Source organism: Aethalodelphis obliquidens, unplaced genomic scaffold (assembly GCF_003676395.1).
Source record: "Aethalodelphis obliquidens isolate GAN/ISIS:26980383/991018 unplaced genomic scaffold, ASM367639v1 scaffold26, whole genome shotgun sequence".
Classification (NCBI taxonomy): Eukaryota; Metazoa; Chordata; class Mammalia; order Artiodactyla; family Delphinidae; genus Aethalodelphis; species Aethalodelphis obliquidens.
Genome location: NW_020837970.1, coordinates 24,934,211 through 24,955,126, shown reverse-complemented (window position 1 = coordinate 24,955,126; position 20,916 = coordinate 24,934,211). Strand labels below are relative to the sequence as shown.

Here is a 20,916-nt window from a genome sequence, read left to right as displayed (position 1 = left end):
ATAAAAGACTAATCAAAGAAATTATAGTGCACGGGGACAATGGAACACTAAGCAGCTATTAAGAATGAGGTAGATCTTTATATGTTGTTATGGAAAGATCTCTTAACACCAAGTGAAAAAAGCAAAGTGCAGGGCGCTAGAAACAGACAAAAAAGGAAGGTGTCTCTCCACATCCTCTTCGTCCCTGCTCAGCCTCTCTCCCTTCCTTTTTTTCTGGAAATGCCCATCCCTCCCCAGAAGCTCACTGATGGTCCCCTGTGAGGAGAGACGGCAGGGGCTGGGGTGGGTGGGGGCTAATTTTTCAGTCTTTCACACTTGTCTTCCTATGTGTGCATCTTTTCCTTATTACTACTTTTTAAATCGCAGAGTAGTTATTTGGGCAGTCAAAATACAAACCCCTTTTGTTTGCCCTTTTACGTTTTTCTGTATAAAATACAAAACCAAAAAGGTTTTTTATTAAAGGAAAATGTAGTAGGGATCAACTTCGAATAGCAATAAGAAATGAAGCACTCCCTTTATACACCAAAACACTTCTAGTTGTTTCTAAAGACACTTTAATAGACCAAAAAAAAAAAATGATTGTGCATTTTTTGTCCACTCCACATAGAATGAGTGTACTCTGAGGATGACCCTGCTCCAAATGGTATGTTGCTGGAATGCCCTTATTTATCAGCCTTCTTGCTGTAAACCAGGGGCCTTTTCTGAAGGTGCTCACACACACGTGTTCTCACACACATACACACACACCATACACAAGTCTCCATCTTCTTCAGTGCACACAGATCCACCCAGAAATGAGCAAAATAAATGGCTGAAGAAGTGCATGCCATTTCTTTTGCTCTGAAAATCAAATCTTCCCTCATGATGTATCCATTTCAGGGGTTAGAAGCAAATTAAAGATCCCCAGGAGCTCAGACACCTTCTGCAGTTTTGAGCTTTGGGAGTTATTAGATGAAACAACAGAACAGGAGAGATTGTCTTATGTCTTCCTCTGATCACATTAAACATTAATTGAGAGAAGCAAAGGGATGATTGTCAGCTAGACAATCTACGTGGAGAACTGCATCACCACCTGGATTTAAAATAAAAATTTCCCAAGCTTTCAAAGCACACATCTCCAGTGAATCCACCCATTCAGCCAGCTCTCTGGGCTGAAGCTGTGTGTGTGAACTGTGGGAAAGCAGATCCCCCCAAACCAGAAACTGGAATTACTGGGTGTGCAGCCACTGTTAGTCTGTAAGCCCCTCCTGCTAACCACCACTGGCCTGCCATTCAGGAAAGCCATCAGCCATGCCACCCCCTCCCCAGTTCCTGCCACAGAGGGAGCCAGAAGAGGCCCAAACCCCTGCCCCTTGGCCCTGACACATGGAGGAAAGGCATAGAATACTTTGGTGACTTCATGTTGTGCATCTGTATGGATCCACAAATTTGTAAGGCTAATCAACTCCAATACATGTGAAGTGTCTAATGCATTATTTAAAAAAAAAAAACACATATGGTTTAATTTAGCTTCAGCTATTACTTACATTAAAAAACAAACAAACACATAGATGGTTTAAATCAGCTTCAGCTATTATTACATTGGGTGGTAATTCTAATAGAATTCTACTTGTCCTTTGGGCTTGGTCAACTAGAACAGACCGACTCAACCTGCCAGTGTCTGGGGGCAGCACAGAAAGCTTGGGAGTGCCTGGGATCTACAGAAATCCCCTTAACTTGACTGGGTCTGGTCCTGGTTCAGAATCAACACACACCTGTGTCCCTCCTGGTTCCCCTCACAGGGTAGGCTGGCAAAAAGTGTAATTTACAAGACGAATTATTACTGTCTCTTTTTTTAAATGTAGACACAGCATAAAACTGTTTCTCTCTACCAACTGTCTTTGGTAGAGAAAATTAAAGTCTGAATTGAAGAAAAACCAAGCAGTTGGGTTTTAAGTTTTAGCTTAGTTTTGTTTCATCAGTCAATTATCTGATGGATTTACTGAGTGTGGTTTATTATGATGATTAGCTTCAATCTAGATTTGTACACAGGCAAAGCAGATATGAATTTTCATGTAAGCCCTCACAGCAAGTGACATGCAGGCATGCAGACCAGCTACCCAGGCCTCACCTGGCAGTCAGCCCTGAGCCACCCGAACCTCTTTGAAGGGCACACCAGGCAGTGGAGAATGGGCAAAACGACCTCTCCAGGGTCCTGCTGACTATAAGGATGCTCGGAGGATATCGAGTGGCCCATCAAAGAGGGTTAAACAGAAACGTGCTGAGATCCTATTACTGAAAGTAACAAGTAAACTGAAACCGACATGACAGCGATAGGGTACATCTGCGTCCTCGGGTTTAACGGTGCTGTGGAATCAGCACCCCAAAGTTCTCCCTAAGCCAACGTCATCACCCATCTCTGCGTTTCCTACATGCTGGGAGCCAGGACGGAGTCAAGCGAAGTCTTTGGACACAGCCTCGACGAAGTTGGGCGCCGACATCAGGATGCCGATGGTGCAGAGGATGGTGAAGACCGAGAAGGCCATGAGGCACAGGCGGTCCACCACACAGGCCGCGAACTTCCACTCGCTGCACACGGCCTCGCTCTCGTCCTGGCAGCGGAAGCGGTGGGCGATGTAGCGTACCTCCTCCAGAATCTTGGCCAGGTCCGGGTCCCCCTCCGAGGGCTGGCCGCAGTGCAGCAGGTGCTCGTCGTGCGTGGGCGAGCAGGCCACGCGGCCGCACACGACCCCCGAGTCAGGGGTGGGCGCGCAGTGCACGCTGTCCAGGCCACGGAAGCCGATGTACAGCAGGTTGCCGTTGGTAGCCGGGGGCCCCGCCACGGTGCTCATCTCCACGCTGGCCAGGCTGCAGCGGCGCTGCTTGTGCTGGCAGGCCGGCCGCACCTTGTCCTCCCCCGGTCTCTTCATGCGCAGGAACCAGGCACACCAGTTCAGGAGGATGACTCTCGTCTGCAGAGACAGCACACCGTTAGGGTGGCCGGGAAGGGCGCACGGCTGATCCATCCAAGGGGATGCTGTGATACCAACTAGACTTCGTGGGGGTGGACCCTAGGGGTGACAGGTCCCCAGGCCTTCCCAGGCGAGTTTACACAGGCAAGCAGTGCCAACGCGGTACAATGGTTGAATCGAATGTGAGGCAATGACAAAGCAATACAGAAAATCACCCTGGGAAGGAACTATGCGCACACTGCCATCTCAAGGACAGCCTGTGTGGGAGGAGAGGGCTGTCTTCTAAAGAGAGCCCTGAGCTGGGGAACAGAGCAAGTCACCCTCTCCGGTCCTTCCTCATCTGGAACTAGGGACCACCAACTCTAACTCCCTGTGAGGTACGCCAGTGTGCGGCGACAAACTCACAAGGGCACCCCTGGAGATGTTAAAGTTTCAAGGGCAACCCTGTGGCATGTGCCAGACACCCCTAGCCTGAAGCAGTTCAGACTGTCACATTAGATCACTGCATTCCTTGCATGATGTCCTATCCTTGCAAAGTAGATTTTGGAACTCGTCCTGATAAAAGGCAAGTGCCAAGAAAGTCATCGTGGAACAGACAAGGAGGGTAGCAGCTCCCAAGGTGAGAGAAGTTCGCTGTGCCCATAGGTGCTAAGCTGTCGGGGTATAGGTACTTAGTAAGTTGTTTTGACCTGTTTAAATAATAGAACCGTTAGGTATTCCTCTTGTCCTAGGTGCTCTGTGGGGGAAAAAAAAAACCAAAACCCTGAGACATGAAAGGTGCTGTGAACCATGGGAGTTTAGGAACCTCTAACCTAACTCATTAGGCTGCAGTGAAGACTGAAGGAGATGATATGAGACAAAATGCTGTGAAAAGTCTGAAGCTGGGGTTGGCAGACTTTCTTTAAAGGGCCAGACAGTAAATATTTTAGCTTTGCTGATATAGTGCAAAATCAGCCATACACGCAAAAGAGCAAAGAGGCTTTTTTTCCTAATAAAATTTTATTTGCAAAAGCAGTTGGCAGGTTGGATTTGGCCACCAGGGCCATAGTTCGCCGACCTCTGGCCTAAAGTGTTTTATAAACATACATTACCTGCATGCATAGAAGATGCTGGAGAGATTTGTTTCTCCCTTCTAATAGAAAGAAGGGAGCCTTGTGAAACCTCAATCCAGCTTTTAAAAAATTCTTGCAAGCCTATTTAGACAAATGCAAGAAAAGTGAGCCCTTTCCCTGAAATGATCCAGATACTGATTTGAATTTTGATTTATGATTGTAGGTAAATTCCATCAGCAGTGTAGCAGGTATGCTTCCCATCTGTAAGTGCAGGCAGCAAGTTGTGAAATTCGTGTCTGCCACCCTTCTTTTGATAACCATTTTTATGACACTTATCAAAGATAACTGCAGTTATCTGGTCTGGAGACAGCAATGAAAAGAACAAGAAGGCGTAAGAGCAGTTTTGCAGCAGCTGTAAAGATCACCCTCTGTCCATCATAGGCGGCAATTTTTATCCTGCCCACATCCTATGGACATACTTCCAGAGCCTGGAAGAGCCAGCCTGCAGACTCTGTTTTCCAGGATCAGTAAGGAGCAGAAACACACAGCCCCACGTGGACACGAGGCTCAAGACAAGCCATCTCACCTGGGCATCTCAGGGTTCAGTGAAGTGAGTATAATTCCCCCATTTTACAGATAAAGAAGCTGAGGCTCAGGGGGAGGCGGTGGGGAGTTTGGGGTGAGCAGATGCAAATCATTATACATAGAATGGTTAAACAACAAGGTCCTACTGTATAGCACAAGGAACTGTATTGAATATCCTGTAATAAACCATAATGGAAAAGAATCTGAAAAAGAATATATATGTATAACTGAATCACTTTGCTGTACACTAGAAACTAACACAACATTGTAAATCAACTATACTTGAATAAAATAAATTTAAAAAAAAGAATCTGAGGCTCAAAGAGGCAAATAAATTGGGTCAAGGTCACACAGTGAGTTTGAGTCACCTAATGTGTTCAGACTTCCGCAGCCTCATCTATAAAAGGGTCTGCTAGGTTCTCTGCAAGCCCCCTGTGACTTTAGCCAAACTCCCACTCAGAAGGCACCAGAAAGTTGGGGCCAGAGCTCAAGGGAGCACATGGGGCAGTGAGTGTGTCCAAACCCAGAGGCAGCCTGGAAGGGAGAGCTGAGCCTCAGCTCTAGGGCTGTGCCTGCCAAGCGGGGGTCTGCACATCCCCTGGGGCATAGCTCAAGCTAAATCTATTTTGAATTTCAGGGCCTAAATCATTAGCTTTCAAGGCTAAAGCATCTCAGAAGATGAGATTATCCTCTTGGCATGTCTCAGACTGTGCTTGTGACCTCTGCTGTTAGGTTATGGTTTGGTTTCTGGCTGTGTGAATGTCACATAATGCCACCGCACCGGCAGGGTCTTCTTCATGGCAACAGATCACAATGAAAGCCCCTCGGAGGCTGCTTATGTTTCATATACACTTGGAAAGAAAAAAAAATGCAGTGTGTTATATAAACTGAAAGAGAAATACAAGTTTCATATCTGCTTTGCACCATTGGCTTTAACATGCTCTTGCACTGAAAGGTGAATAATCAGCATATGCTCTTAATTCAGATTTTTCTGGAACAGTAAAGTGCTACCAGGTCATTAAAAATGGTTTTGTATCTTACTGCCTTAATCCCCTTGTCTTTACATCAGTCAAAACAGAAGAAATAAGAATATGTGTTTATATTTTGGCATCTGCATAAACACTGGAAGGAAAAAGAAATTAATTGAAATGGTTATCAATTGGTGGTGGAAGTAGGGGAGAGGCAGGAATGGGAGCAGGAGTTCCTTATGTATAATTCTTTTTTTTTTTTTTTTTTGGGACGCAGGCCTCTCACTCTCGTGGCCTCTCCTGTTGTGGAGCACAGGCTCCGGACACGCAGGCTCAGCGGCCATGGCTCACGGGCCCAGGCGCTCCGCGGCATGTGGGATCCTCCCGGACCGGGGCACGAACGTGTGTCCCCTACATCGGCAGGCGGACTCTCAACCACTGCGCCACCAGGGAAGCCCATGAATAATGCTTTGATTTTGACTTCTGAAACATGTAAATGTTATTTCAAACAAATGGGTGGACAGACAAGAAAGTATATTAGAGTTATAGAGAAGTCAGATGAGAATGTAGGTGAATGTGTGCAAACGTGTCTCAGCTTCTTTTTTTGAGGGGGGAGGGACTTCTCAAAACAAGCCCACAGACTGTGGTGATGTGACCCATGTGGGAGGTGGCACCATTTTGGGGAGCCCACTGCTGATGCCACGAGAGAATTATTATTACTATTATTTTTTTACATCTTTATTGCAGTATAATTGCTTTACAATGGTGTGTTAGTTTCTGCTTTATAACAAAGTGAATCAGTTATACATATACATATGTTCCCATATCTCTTCCCTCTTGCGTCTCCCTCCCACCCTCCCTATCCCACCCCTCTAGGTGGTCACAAACCACCTAGCTGATCTCCCTGTGCTACGCGGCTGCTTCCCAACTACCTATCCACTTTACGCTTGGGAGTGTATATATGTCCATGCCTCTCTCTCGCTTTGTCACAGCTTACCCTTCCCCCTCCCCATATCCTCAAGTCCATTCTCTAGTAAGTCTGTGTCTTTATTCCTGTCTTACCCTTAGGTTCTTCATGACATTTTTTTTTCTTAAATTCCATATATACAGAGTGAAGTAAATCAGAAAGAGAAAGACCAATACTGTATGCTAACACGAGAGAATTATTAAGTGTAAGGATTTGCTGTGGAAAAGAATTCAAGGGCAGTCACTCTGTAAAGCCAATTTCTTAAAAAAAAAGTGGTCTTGCCTAAGTTAATTTTTGGGTAACTGTAAATTATTGCACAATGGATATTTTCAGAAGGGCCAGGAACTCCCTGCTCCTGGAGATTAAGGGAATGCATCTTACATCTTGCAGTTACATTTAGTGCACTGGTGAGTCCTAAATTGACTCTGAACTTGGAGGCAAGATTTATGGGTCTGCAAAGACAGGCTTGTTTTGGCATGAGAGGGCTTCTTTAGCTCCCAACTGTCCCTAAGCCATGCTCTCTCGATGGGAAGACTGGAGGGTTTGTGGGGCCCAAGTAAGAAGTGGGGTGAGGGGTGGGGGGGCAGCTCTGCCCTGCCAGGGGTTTGGTCACACCAAGTGAGGCGGGGAAAGTCCAGGCCCTGCTTGTCCCCCAGGCAAGGTTTCCCAAGAGCCCGGCGAGGGTGGTGTAGAGCTTTGGACATTGGACTCCAGTGGAGCACGGCCCATGGCTGGGGAAGCATCAGCACACGTCACAACACATCAGTGCTGGGAGGCACTGGGACCATGTGGCCTGACCTGGGCTCAGATGACAAACATTTATTTACCATCCATTTCCTTTTTATTTTTTAATATTTATTTATTTATTTAGCTGCGCCAGGTCATAGTTGCGGCACTCAGGATATTCTTTGCCGTGTGCGGGATCTTGAGTTGTGGCATGCGAACTCTTAGTTGCGGCATGTGGGATCTAGTTCCCTGACCAGGGATCAAACCCGGGCCCCTGCACTGGGAGCACAGAGTCTTATCCATTGGACCACCAGGGAAGTCCCATCCATCCATTTCCTTTTATCGCATCCTCCTTCCCCACTGTTAACTACTTACACATTTATTTTATAGGCTTTTGGCTAAATCACTTTCCTATGTGTATTGTGATAAAAGAAAGTTTCACATACTGAGATATAGGGAAGTCATTCTGGCTTATACATGAGTTAACTTGAATTTGATGCTAACTAAAAGAGCTTGTTTGTGGCCTATCAAACAGACATCTGCTTTAATTATTAGAGAAAAGGGCACATTGACCAGAAGTAAAGAATGTCCATAATAAAAATAAAGATTAAATGCCTCTCTTCCTGGAACACCAATGCTGGTCCTCCAATGATAAGACTCCCTTCTCAGGCGCCAAGGCCATGCCGACTTGCCATGTACGTGCTAATCTGTGTTTTTGTTTTGTTTTGTTTTGTTTACCTTGAAGAAATGTAACCCCGACTCATTTCATGTTCTTTGTTCTGACAGGATATAAAACTGTGCTGAAAACCCTGCTTCTCCACAGCAGCTTCTCAGATTAATCTGGGCTAGCCGGCTTCCAGGCTAGTCCTCAGTTTGACTCAAATAAAACTCTTTTCTATTCTTCTTATTGATAGTTTATTGATTATTTTCATTGACAACTGATTGTATATATTTGTACACTGTTCACTCTATTTCTTACTCTTTTCCCTCCCCGTTCTGTTTTGAAGATCCAACCAGCAGCTGTGTGCTCATCTTGTGTGTTGCTTCTAACAGTGTACGTGCAAAAAGGAGGTTTAGAAACACTGTCCAGTGAAAGGTGCAGAGTGTTCGACCTGAGCCCTGCTCTGGGATATCAGATTGTAAGGACAGCCCCATGGGACCCTAAGAGCATTCACCATACTGCCCTGGAAGCAGAGATATGCAGACAGGTAAGAAATTGCAGCTTTTTGTTTAGGAATGCTAGCTGTTTGTGGGATTTTTAAAATAGATAAGTCATCCTCGGAGCCTCCTCTGGGGAGGGGCCCTGACCCCCCCCTCTGGTGGAGGAGCTGGGGAGGAACTCACCCACTTGGGCATCTTGCCACCGTCGGGGTCGTGGTGGTGGTACTGTAGCACGATCACTGTGACGACCACGGAGAGGCCCACGATGATCATGGTGCTAGCGAAATACTGGGCTGCAGAGAGAGCAGATGCAGGGGAGACCTGGGGCCTAGGTCACAGCGTGTCACCATGGCACAGTGCAGGGGACCCAGACTGTGTCTTGACCACCAGGGGCTGGGAAGCAATGCCCAAGAGCAGAGCAGGACCTCCTCCAGGCCTGTAGCCCACCACGCACATTCCTGGTGGGCAGATGCCAATCCAGAGCGCACAGACCTCCTCCTCCCACCCTGCTGAGCGGCCTCACCAGCTGACTGCACTGCTGGGAACCCTGCCTGCCTCATCCTTCAGTGAAAGCTAACTGCACCTCACAGGATGGTGATAAGGTTGTCCGATGAGAAAGCACCATTGTCAGAACTGAAACCACCTGGCACAGAGGGTGTGATCACCACTGTGATGACGGCAGGCCACGGACAGGCTTCGGGGATCTAGCAAGGGCAGACCCGGGTGCCACTGGCTGACTTATCAGACCTGGAAAATGACTCTACTAATGATAGAGTCTGCCCCCATCTACTTACTGAGAGCCACAGGGGTGGGGAGTGCCAGCTGTGCAGCCGGAAGAAGAGGTCAGCTACAGTGTCTTTTCAGGCTGAGAACATCAGCTTCAGCTCTGATGGGCAAGGATACATTTCTCCACCTTGGACCAGGTGAGAAGCAGCATGGAGTTTCCCCCCCAGTCCACTGGCAGCCGTCTGTGAGCCTGGACAGACCACTCAGCCTCTCTGGGCCTCAGCTTCTTCACCAGTATAACAGGGATGGAAATGCCTTCTCTGCAGGGTTTGCACAAGGATTAGCAATTTTATGGGCCAAGGGTATAGGAGAAAGCTGGCATGGGTGGGCATTCCTTAATTTCCAACTCTGATTAGTAAACCTTCAGTGTGGGGGAGGCATAAATTAGGAGGTTGGGATTAACATACACACGACTATATATAAAATAGATAACTAACAAGGACCTACTGTATTATACAGGGAACAATACTCAATATTTTGTAATAATTGTAGGTTATTTGTAAAAACCTATAAGGGAAAAGAATCAGGCTGTACACCTGAAACCAACACAACATTGTAAATCAATAAAATAAATAAATAAAATAAAAAGGGATTAGAAGCAAAGATGGATTCAAGTATAAAAAGAGTATTAAAAAATAACAAAACAAAATATATATACACACAATGCCTCTCTAAGCCACAGAATAAATTATCCTAACATAAATGCAAACAAACAAACAAAGCCTCAGTGTGGCCAACCACCAAGGGGCTGGGCCCTTAAAGAAAGCATCCTGGTACGAGGCTAAGTGTGCAGCCACACACTTGGTTAAAAACACCTCCTGCCCTCCAGGCAGGCAGGAACTCATTGCTCTCCCAGGGAGACCAAGAGGAACCTACAAGGAGCTACCAGACTTATCATCAGCATCAGGGACCTCTGGGGAGGGAAGGGAGGGGGAAACCAAACTGTGACTGTTATGGGCTGCATACTCTGTCCCCCTAAAATTTATATGTTGAAGCTGTAAACCCCAAGTACCTTAGAATGTGACTGTGTTTGAAGAGAGGGCATTTAAAGAGGGAATTAAGTTAAAATGAGATTGTTAGTGTGGCACCTGGTCCAATCTGACTGGTGTCCTTATTATAAGAAGGGGAAATTTGGACACACAAGGAGGCACAGGGATGTGAAGATACAAAGGAAAGACCATGTGGGGACACAGCAGAGGGTGCCCATCTGCAAGAAAAAGAAAGAGACCTCAGGAGAAACCAACCCTGCCGGTTGGAGGTTCCAGCCTCCAAAACTGTGAGCACATAAATTTTTCCTGTGTAAGGCACCCAGTCTGTGGAATTTTATTGTGGTAGCCTTAGCAGACTAATACAATGACCTATGGAGGGATCCAGGCTGACTGGATCCCACAGCTGAAATCTCAACAACAGAGGTCAAAGGCCAACAGCATCCCATCCTTCTAGATGTGGGCTATGCACCAACCAAGCCTGTGGGTTCATCAGACACAACAGGGTCTGCCGACTGCCCCTTTAAGGGTGGTTTCTGCTGCAGGTCTCTATTGAAAGCATTGTGCTAGAAGGTAGAAAGGATGGGGTCAGAATGTCAGGTTGAAAGAAGGTTCCTTGCTTCCAGGATGGTACGGAAAGAAATATGACACCCTCAGAGGCTTTTTATACCAACAGTCTGTCTGGTCAAAATATTACACATCCAGAAACCTCCAATAAGAAGGGCCTTGGCTTCTTAATTCGTGAAGCCTGGCGATATCATGTAAGGCACCCCACTCCTACTTACCCCTGGTTAACCACACAGGATTGCCACCCGTATACTGCTTTCCTGTTTCTGACCTCCACCGCCAAATGGGAGTGGGGACTCTCATTAAAACTAATATCTATTGGCAGAATGTTTGCTTCCTGTCCTCACAACTGGCTTGGAGGTCTGGTTCCCTGACCAGGAATAGAACCCTGGCTGCAGTGGCCAGGGTACTGGGTCCTAACCTCTGGGCCACTGAGCACCCCTCGGCACACTCCTGCTAATTCCAGTCCAGTCCAGGGAGGTTCACAGCAACAGGTGATGCTGCCTCCTGTCTCTGTCATCCTTCCTTGGGCAGAAGGTCATCCTTACATCTGCCTTTGTGTGTGGTTTGTGCATCCCCTGCTGGACCAGTCCCTGCTTCACCTACACCCTACTCACATGACTGACTTTCCCCCCTAATTGCAGAGCCTAAAGAGTAAATACCTACATCCTTGTCCCGCTGTCCCGAAGCTAGTGATTGTTTAATCTTTAGTTCAGAATGGCTCCCCTTTGATAGTTTAACAAAGGGAAGACCTCTGCCCCTTGAAGGTACTTAGCCCAAGGGGCTAAGAGGGCTGTGCCCCTCTGCTGGTTTCCCTGGTAACCGATGGGCCAATCTGACTTCAATTCCCCTAGATAACTGGTGGGGTGTCACTCCAGGACCCTTTTGCTTCAGATGTGTAAGATCTCCCATCTACCAAACAACTGATGTCCCGTCTCTGGACTCTTTCTTCAGTCTTGAGTCTGGGCAAGTATAGGGCTTGCAGGCCTGCGAGTTGCAGCCCAACATGTGGCCAAAACATATTTGTCCTGTTCACCTTCCCTCACAATCGTTAACTTTCTACAGAGACATCGCGTTATCTCAAGAAACAATGGCTGAGAGTTAACGTGTAACAAATAATTTGTGGAAAAACAGTGACTCAAGCTAAAACAATGCATCTTTAATGGTAAAAAACTCTGGCTCCATAACAAGTGTGAGGGGGGTATTGTGGGAGAAAAGGGGGCATTTCTGCACCTCAAGGCCAAACCACAAAGCCAGACTCCCCCTTCCCTTCTATGTGCCACGTAAGCAGAGGCCATGGGTCAACTCTGAGTAGTTACAGCAAGTCATCTCCTCACAGCAGAAAAGGGGGGTCATGCAGCTCTCCAGTCTCCTGCGGGACACGTTTCTGCTCCCTGCCTGTGCTGCAAAATCCCAGGCACTCTCTAAACCCATGTCTGTAGAGGAGCTGGATGCTTGCTTACCTATCAAGGGCACTGAGTCAGAGGTCGCAGGCATGATCTCAGCCACCAGCAGCATGAAGACGGTAAGAGAGAGTAAAACTGTGATCCCTGGAACAGAGACACACAGTGGTCCCTGAGACAGAACAGATGGTAAGGCCTGAACTCCATCCAGCCCAAGAGTCAAAGGAGGCGTGGAGGGAGGGATGGTGGTGGCCATGACATTCCTGAAACCAAATGCACGGTTTTCTATATTGATGGGAATGGGCATCTTTCTGGGGACAGCCTGTGCCATTTACTGGAGTCCCAGAGGAGTCCCTGGGAAAACAAACTTAGGAGCCAGAACTTTAGAAAAACAACTCAAAATAAATCATTGACCTCAGCACATGTATCTCTCATTTTCTTTATTACATTAGTATCGAGAGGTAGTTTCATGTAGCAGGAAAAAGAAAACATACAGTTTGAAGACCTGGCTTTTGTTCTTGACTTTTCTACTTACTAGCTGTGTGACCTTGGATAGGTCATTTAATGTGCCTGAGGCTCTTGTATGAATGAAAAATATCACCTGCCATATCAGTAAACAAAGGATGTTGCAGCCATCAAGCCATCACATTACAGCCTCCCCAGTGGGGCACCCTGAGGGGACTCAGGATGAGAAAACACAGGATACTGGCCCCAGAGAGCTGAGGTGCATATCAAAGGAGTGATTTCAGTGAGCCCAGACTCTTGCATCTTCCCATACACAGAAAAGCACTAAATTCATTAACTTGAAGTGTTTGGTTTTCTTTTTTTTTTTTTTTTTTTGCGGTACATGGACCTCTCACTGTTGTGGCCTCTCCCATCCCGGAGCACAGGCTCCAGACGTGCAGGCTCAGCAGCCGTGGCCCACTGGCCCAGCCGCTCCATGGCACGTGGGATCCTCCCAGACCAGGGCACGAACCCACGTCCCCTGCATCGGCAGGCGGACTCTCAATCACTGCGCCACCAGGGAAGCCCTTTGGTTTTCTTTAATCAACAGTAATCTTTTGATGTTTTGACTACCTGGTCTTTGTGGCAGAAACTCCCATATACCCTGGCTCCTCCCTTCCCTCTTCAGAGCCGTCCCTAGAATTATCTGAGATGCTATGTCTCAGGCTTGAAGTCCTCAGAAAGTCCACCAAATAAAACATAATTCTTAACTTTTCGGTTGAACATTTTTTTTCAGTTGACACTCACAGTCAGAAGTTCTAGGTTTGAGAATGATTTCTATGTGTACCAAATAGGATCTTTAGTAACTCTCTGAGATGCTGAGGAGCTCATTTCACCAATCTAAATCATAGTTTTCTTATCTTCCTATTGGAGGATTATAAGGAATTACACTGTGTGTGGCCATATATAGATGCAAGCTGATACTATATTAAACTAAACTGTGTCCTGTCCACAATGAATTCCAGCTGGTTGCCACCAAGGGGTGGGGTGGGGTGGCAGAAGCGGAGAAGGTACAGGCCCCTCAGGGAAGAATTGGTTCTTCCCTGGGCACCCCCATCCTCTCTTCAGGATCAGAGGAGCCTGTGGAATCTCAAGAGGGCCTGGCCATCCTGCACAGTGGGCTGTGGTGTCAGGGAGCCACCCTGGGCTGGGATGCATGGAGTGGGCCCTGGACATCTCTGCACCTAGAGCCCAGACTGCCACCCTCAAGGCAGGGCCCTCCCATCCCAGCTCAGACCCGGTACTCACCCAGGGAGATTTTCTCCCCAGAGTCTGCAGGGAGCAAGAACACGAGGAGGGCCAGGGCAGAGATGAGCACACAGGGAATGAGAAGGTTGAGGCCATAGTAGAGGGTCCTGCGGCGGATGGTGACAGTGAAGGTCACATCCGGGTACGGCTCTTTGCAGCACTCATAGAACTTCTCACTCCGCTTGCCAGGGATCCCTTCGGTTACAGGGGAAGAAAGGAACCACCGTTGAATAAAAGGATGCAGTTTATTTTAAGGGGTTATAACACACACACAGAGCCATGGAATTTGTTAAGTGCAAAACACTGGCTAATTGTTGTCTGAAAAAATGCTTTAGGTTTATTATAGATTTATTTAAGGGTATCTTAGTGATATTTGAACAAATTGGCAGGTTTTTTATGTATTCAAATTACATGTGCTCTAGACTGAATGTGTCCCCTGCAAGGTTCATATGTTGAAATCCTAACCTCCACAGTGATGGTTATTTGGAGGTGAGGCCTTTGGGAGGTGATTAGGTCATGAGGGGGAGCCCTTGGGAATGGAATTAGTGCCCTTATAAAAGGGACCCCAGAGAGCTCCCCTATTCCTGCTGCCATGTGAGGACACGGCCTGAAGACAGCTGTCTGTGAACCAGGAAGCAGGTCCTCACCAGACGCTGAGTCTGCCAGCACCTTGATCTTGGACTCCCAGCCTCCAAACTATGAGAAATAACTGTCTGTTGTTTATAAGTTACCCAGTCTATGGCATTCTGTTATAGCAGCCTGAACGGACTAAGACACCATGATTATAAATAATACACTGTAAACTCGACACCATTATAAACGTAATTATTGTTTTCTATTTAAAATCATCAAATATAGGTTCCCATCAACTGCAATTTGCTGTTCCACCTGATTTTAGGGATAAAGCAGATTTGAATAATGTAGAGATGCCCATACTAGCACTGACCTTACCATAACTGCAAGTTCCTTATGGAAAGCACTGAATTTTCTCATTGTTTTTTGTTTCTCATCCTAGAGCTCTCAGTAAATCATGGAGAATGCTGCAGGGTTCAATAACTGCTCATGCTGAAAAGCAGAGTGGAAAATCCCAAACTTTTTAAGCCAGCACAGTAATAAAGCAGCTTCCTTCTATGTTGCCAGTATCACGTCTTTGCTGGGCTTACCCACAAGGTCCCATTCTCCATTTGGGATATAGCCGCTGATGTCTGCCTCCTGCATCTGCAGATCCAAGGACCACCCTCCATAAGACCAGGACCCAAACTTCAGTTTGCACTGCTGCACATCAAAGGGGAACCATCGCACATCAATGTAGCAGGAGCTCTTGAAGATGCCTACGTGGGCAATGAGACAAACCAAGATGAAAGCTGGCTGAGACCTGCTTTAAACACACAGCAGTCTCACACAGTTGGTAGGAATGTAAATTGGTGCAGCCACTATGGGAACAGTACGGGGGCTCCTCAAAAAATTACAAAAAGAACTAAAAATGATCCAGCGATCCCACTCCTGGGTATACATGGAAAGGAAACAAAATCAGTATCTCACAAAGATATTTGTACCCCACTGCAGCATTACTCACAATAGCCAAGACATGGAAACAACCTAAGTTTCTGTTGATGGATAAACAGATAAAATATTATATATATGTGTGTGTGTGTGTGTGTGTGTGTGTGTGTGTGTGTGTGTGTGTATACGTAAAATCAAATTTATGTGGATTATATGGAATATTATTCAACCTTTAAAAAGATGAAAATCCTGCCATTTGCAACAACATGGATGAAACTGGAGGGCTTTATGCTAAGTGAAATAAGCCACACACAGAAAGACAGATCCTGTATAATATCACTTACATGAAGAATTTTTTTAAAAAAAGTTTAACTCATAGAAACAGAGTAGAATGGTGGTTGCCAAGGGCTGGAGGGTGGGGGAAATGGGAGAGAGGTTGATTAAAAAGGGAACAAACTTTCAGTTATAAGGTGGATTCATTTTGAGGATCTAACGTACAGCATCGTGACTACAGTTAATAATATTTTATATTTGAAATTTACTATGTGAGGTGATGGGTGTGTTAATTAACCTGATTGTGGAAATAAATGATTTCACAATATATATGCATATGCATGTGTGTGTGTGTGTGTGTGTGTGTGTATATATATACACATGCATATGCATATATATCACGTATATACATACATATATTATACATATATATGTGTATGTGTATATATATATTACAATTTCATTTGTCAACTACACCTCAGTAATGCTGGAAAAAATATTAAAAATAAAAATAAATGCACAGCAATCCCTTGGTCTCCATCCCATACACTATTCGTAACACACAAAGCCTACTCTTCATGGAGTGAAAAGCTTGCTATCCTGATCAAGCATCGGCCGGTTAAACGATGCATCATTTCTGATGCTCTGCATGTCTCATGATCAATGCTGTGCACACATCCCCTGGACCATTTGAGATCCCTTCAGGAGGAGGCAGTGTGAGTACCGGGGCCTCTCACCTGGGTGTGACCAGAGAGGCTTCAGCCCATCCTGCCCGTCCAAACTAGACCTGTCCAGGACAAGCTGAGTCTTTCTGGAAAAATTTCTAGAAAAGAGTTCAGTTGAAGCTTTACTGTCTTTTACATTTCAAAGGCTACACCGACATTTTCTGTTCTGAGCAAAGAATTCAACATTCTGTAAACTTGCTCTTGCCATGCATGTGCATCTCCAAATTCTAAACAGTAAGAGAGATGTAAAGAATGTAAAAAAAATCCTATAGAAGCTGATAAAAATGATGAAGAGCTTAGAAACAGAATCTGAAAAGTCTGTATGTGTCTGTGTGACTGTGTTTGGTGAGGAGCAGGAAAAACATTTTCTTTAGGTTAAAAATTGAGAACATACTTGGTTATCTAGAAATATATATGGAAGATAATTTTAACTAGCCTGAATTCTAGATTATAAACAGAACAAAACCTAATAGGTTTTAGTTGAAGAGGTAGTGTTTGGACAAAAGCTAGAGTTTCCACTGAAAAGAGGGACAGGACAAGTTGGGAGTAAATTTACCAACAGGTCACTGAGATAATTCCACACCGGCCATTTATGCCCATGTGCTCCTTGCTGCCCAGAGAAAGACCAGAAGGCAGTGATGGCACAAATAGCTAAGGGTCCCAGTGCTCACAGGGACAAGGCAGACGCTCTGTAAATTTCTGCTTCCAAATTTAAAAAAAATGAATGGAGGGACTCAACTTGCTAACAGGGACCCCCCCACCCACCCACAGTCAAACTGGGAAAGGATAATAAACTTCCTGTCTCCTCAAGTCCCTTTAAACAGGATTTGCAGCATTACATCCAATGTCCACAGGAATCTGGAAGTCATTACAGACACTACCCTCCCATTAATGGGCTGAATCCCCCAAAACTCTCACTGCTGGTAGAAAATGAAACTGTAACTGTATTATTCCATTTCTATCAAATGACCAGAAAAAGAGACTCTCTAGAGGCAGAAAGGAGGTCAGTGGTTGTTGCCGCGGGCCGGCAGTGAGGGTGGGGACTAACTGCAAACAGGCAAAAGGGATCTTTGGGGGGTGATGGAAAACGTTCTAGAACTAGATTGCAGTCGTGGTCGTACAACTCTGTGAATTTACTAAAAATCATTGAATTGTGCACTTAAGATGGGCCAATTGTATAATACGTAACTTACACTTCAATAATGCTGTTAAAAAATAAAAATATGACATGGGAAAGAAGTCATTTCCTAATAACCAAGTCTATTTCAAAGCTTGCATCTGAAGCACTTTTTGCCTGTTTAGTTGCTGGAGCAGAGCAGCTTCCCAGTTCAGGTGTACACGACCCCAGGCACAGTCTTGCTGCCCTGAACCAGACAACCCCACACTCTCTAGTCCAGAGTAGGGGAGACTCCCACAATCAAAGCTCCATGTGCCCTCCTGACAGACTCCCGGGGCCACGCAGGCTGGGATGTAGGAACTGGCCCCAAAGGGGCTGCTGCACAGAGGGCTTGGGGGTCAGGAGGACTGCTCCCGTGGCTGAAAATAGCCTCAGCCTTCAGAACAACCCGCAGCCCAGTATTCTTCTACGCTGATGACTGCTGGAGGTCATTTTCCAAAATAGTTCTCATGCTAGAAGCTGCAACTTCTAGGCCTGGTGTAAAAGAGTGTACCAGTGATAGAAGACCCATCCCCGAGGTCTTTGTTAGGAGGAAGGCTTGCGTGGCCTGGGGGAGGAGAGGAGGGGCTGAGGAAGAAGCAAGGAAGCACAAGGTTTAAGACAGAAAACCTGAAAGTGTGGAGTCCTTCCATCTCCTCAGACAATAATGGATGGTATCTGCCTGTGACAGGTTCAATCCCTGACGCGTTCGTTTACCTACATGTGGGCCAGGCCGCTGGTTGATGAGGGTGGTTCTAACGGGAATAAACACAGATCCTGCCCTTGGGACTCTTATCCTCTGCTAATGAGAAAGAGAATGTAAACCACCACCCAGGAGGCAAAGCCAGCTTTGCTGTGAGCTGTGAGATGGATCCAAGGGCACAAGATGGGGCTGACTGCTGGAGGGTGTGTGTGTGTGTGTGTCTGTGAGGGTGTGTGGTGTGTGTGAGCATAGTGTGTGGTATGTTTTTTGTGTGATGTGTCTATATGTGTGGTGTGTATGTATGGCGTTAGTGGGTGACGTGTGCACGTGTGTGTGTGTGCACGTGTGTGTGTGTGTGTGTGTGTGGTGTAGGTGTTGGTGGTGAGGAGGGAGGTGGCTGCAGGCTGCCTGGGAACAGAAAGTTAAACAAACAGTTGCAGTGGGGGAAATAACCCTGGAAAATAACATGTGAAAAATCATCTAGAAGATTTAAAGAAATCTGTTAATATCTTGAGGGCACGAAGCCTGGGTTTCCCATGGCATGGATCACTCACAAGCAGCCCAAGGCCCTGTGAACTGACAGGAATGATGGGAGGAGATTCAACCCCAGCAGTTACCCATCAGCTGCCTGAGAAGGAGAGACGCTCTTTCAGGAAGAAATCACTGATGAGTCCCTTGGAAACCACCTGTTCTCACCTCTAACAAGCAGGTGGGCTTTAATGCACGCACTCAAGAAGCCAGCCCAGCAAGGTCACCATCTCACCCCGACACTGGAGGGCAGCACATACCCAGGTACCCAGTGCAGTGGGAAGGAAAACGCAGGCTGTGAGGAGGAAATGACCTGGAGGTTGGTTGCAGGCTATAAGGAGAACAGAAATGACCTGACAACGGAGACTTGTTTTAGTTGTGGATGAACTTTAAAGAACACAGGACAGACAATAAGGACAGAGGACATGTGTTGGCAAAGACAGCTTAAGCCATGATCCCAAGAGGAAGACAGCATTGCCACGCTCAGGGAATACATGCAAGCACAGAGGAGAAGAAGTCAGGAGGGCTGGGCGTGCGTGGAGGCTAAGGATGCTCAGAGCTCAGAGCCAGCCGCTGCCCCTGCGGGCACCGTCGGACACCCCAACCTCCTTCACGCTGTCTAACTGCAGGGGACAAAGGGAGCGGCACTTACCTGGAGGGAGGTACTGGCAGTGCCCAGAAGAATTCACTAACACGTTGGTGTGGAACGTGGCGTCAAACCGCTCATCAGCACTGGAAACAGGAGAAGGATCCGTGAGCCAGCCCAGCTGGGCAATGGGTTCCCCATGCCCTTAAGGCAGTTGTTCCTGCAGTCCGAGCAGCTCTGAGAGGGGCTGCTGCTTGCAGTTGGGACAGCCAGCAGCGGTCTGAGAGCCCCACCTGTGGCTGACCTGGAAGGTCTTCCCAGAGCACAGGGGGAAGAGATCAGTGCCCACCTCCATTTCATAGGGATGCCTATTTTTTCCATATGTATATAAAACAAAGCTCTTAGCAAAAATGAAACCTGAAGACAACTTAGGAGGACATTGGCAGATGAGACATTTCAATCCATCTGCAGGAGATAAAGAGTGGGGGGAAGCACAGCGCCCCTCTATCAGCCCTTAAGGGTGGGATTTGGACCCACTGTGTTCAAGGCCCTAGTTCCAGCCCCTTGAATGGGTCCAAAGCTCGGTTGGTGCTTGAGAAATCCAGTTTGAGTGACTGAGGCTGCAGGTGCATGGGGGAGCTGGGCAGCCCCAAGGAGTACAGGGCTCCAGGCTTAGTGATGACAGGAAGGAGCACAGAAGAATTAGGTTCAAGTGTAGAAGAATGCACTCCAGCCCCACCCCCTGCCCATGGTCAGAACCTCCTACAGCCAGGAGTTACCAACCTGGTTAAAGGGGGCACACAAAACGGAAAGGAAAAACAATTAAGACCAACAGCCCTTATTATCCAGGTCTTTCATTTTCTGTGTTCTGACACTTTGACATCTGGGGCCTTGCTGATCCTGGAGGGACTACTCCACCCCCACCCCCGTCCCAGGTCAGCCAATTCCTAGAGATAGCAAACAACTCGCTCAAATGGAAAGGAACCAATCCAGAGCCCACACCCCCACCATCTCTTTTATGGAGATCTCACCCTCCTGGCCACCATCCACCTGCCCTAATCACCCCAGGACCAGGTACCAGACAAACAGGGACAGGCCATATGTACCCAAGCCTGCTGAAGGCATTCCGGGTCCTAGCCCTGCTTACCCTGCCTCACCAGTTCCATTCCATGGAAACCACAATAAAGGCTTTTGACCACATTTTCCCCTCACGCCCTCTGCCTCCTGACTGTCCCTAGTGCTTCCCTGTGTGGGCCTGTATGGCGAGCATGCCTCCTGTTTCCAGGGAACTGTAAGATAAACTTCCTTCCTTCCTGACAGTCATTTCTGTGTCTGCATTTTACCATGCCTGATTAAAACACATCCTTAAAATGTCAGATGTGGTGAATGGACTTGGGGACACGGGGAGTGGGAAGGGTAAGCTGGGATGACATGAGAAGGTGGCATGGACATATATACTCTACCAAATGTAAAATAGCTAGCTAGTGGGAAGCGGCCACATAGCACAGGGAGATCAGCTCAGTGCTTTGTGACCACCT

General features: G+C 46.9%; 1 protein-coding gene across 1 annotated transcript in view; it reads right to left on the bottom strand.

The window, feature by feature from the left end:
- Nucleotides 1–2,318: 2,318 nt before the first annotated feature.
- CHRNA7 (cholinergic receptor nicotinic alpha 7 subunit) overlaps nt 2,319–20,916 on the bottom strand; it is a 121,323-nt gene continuing 102,725 nt past the window's right edge. The window contains exons 5-10 of the mRNA XM_027123748.1: nt 19,445–19,524; nt 15,068–15,235; nt 13,905–14,099; nt 12,213–12,299; nt 8,594–8,703; nt 2,319–2,951 (exon numbers count right to left, since the gene is read on the bottom strand). Coding sequence (XP_026979549.1) covers nt 2,433–2,951; nt 8,594–8,703; nt 12,213–12,299; nt 13,905–14,099; nt 15,068–15,235; nt 19,445–19,524 — 1,159 coding nt within the window. The 3' untranslated portion in view covers nt 2,319–2,432. The remainder of the gene's footprint in view (nt 2,952–8,593; nt 8,704–12,212; nt 12,300–13,904; nt 14,100–15,067; nt 15,236–19,444; nt 19,525–20,916) is intronic.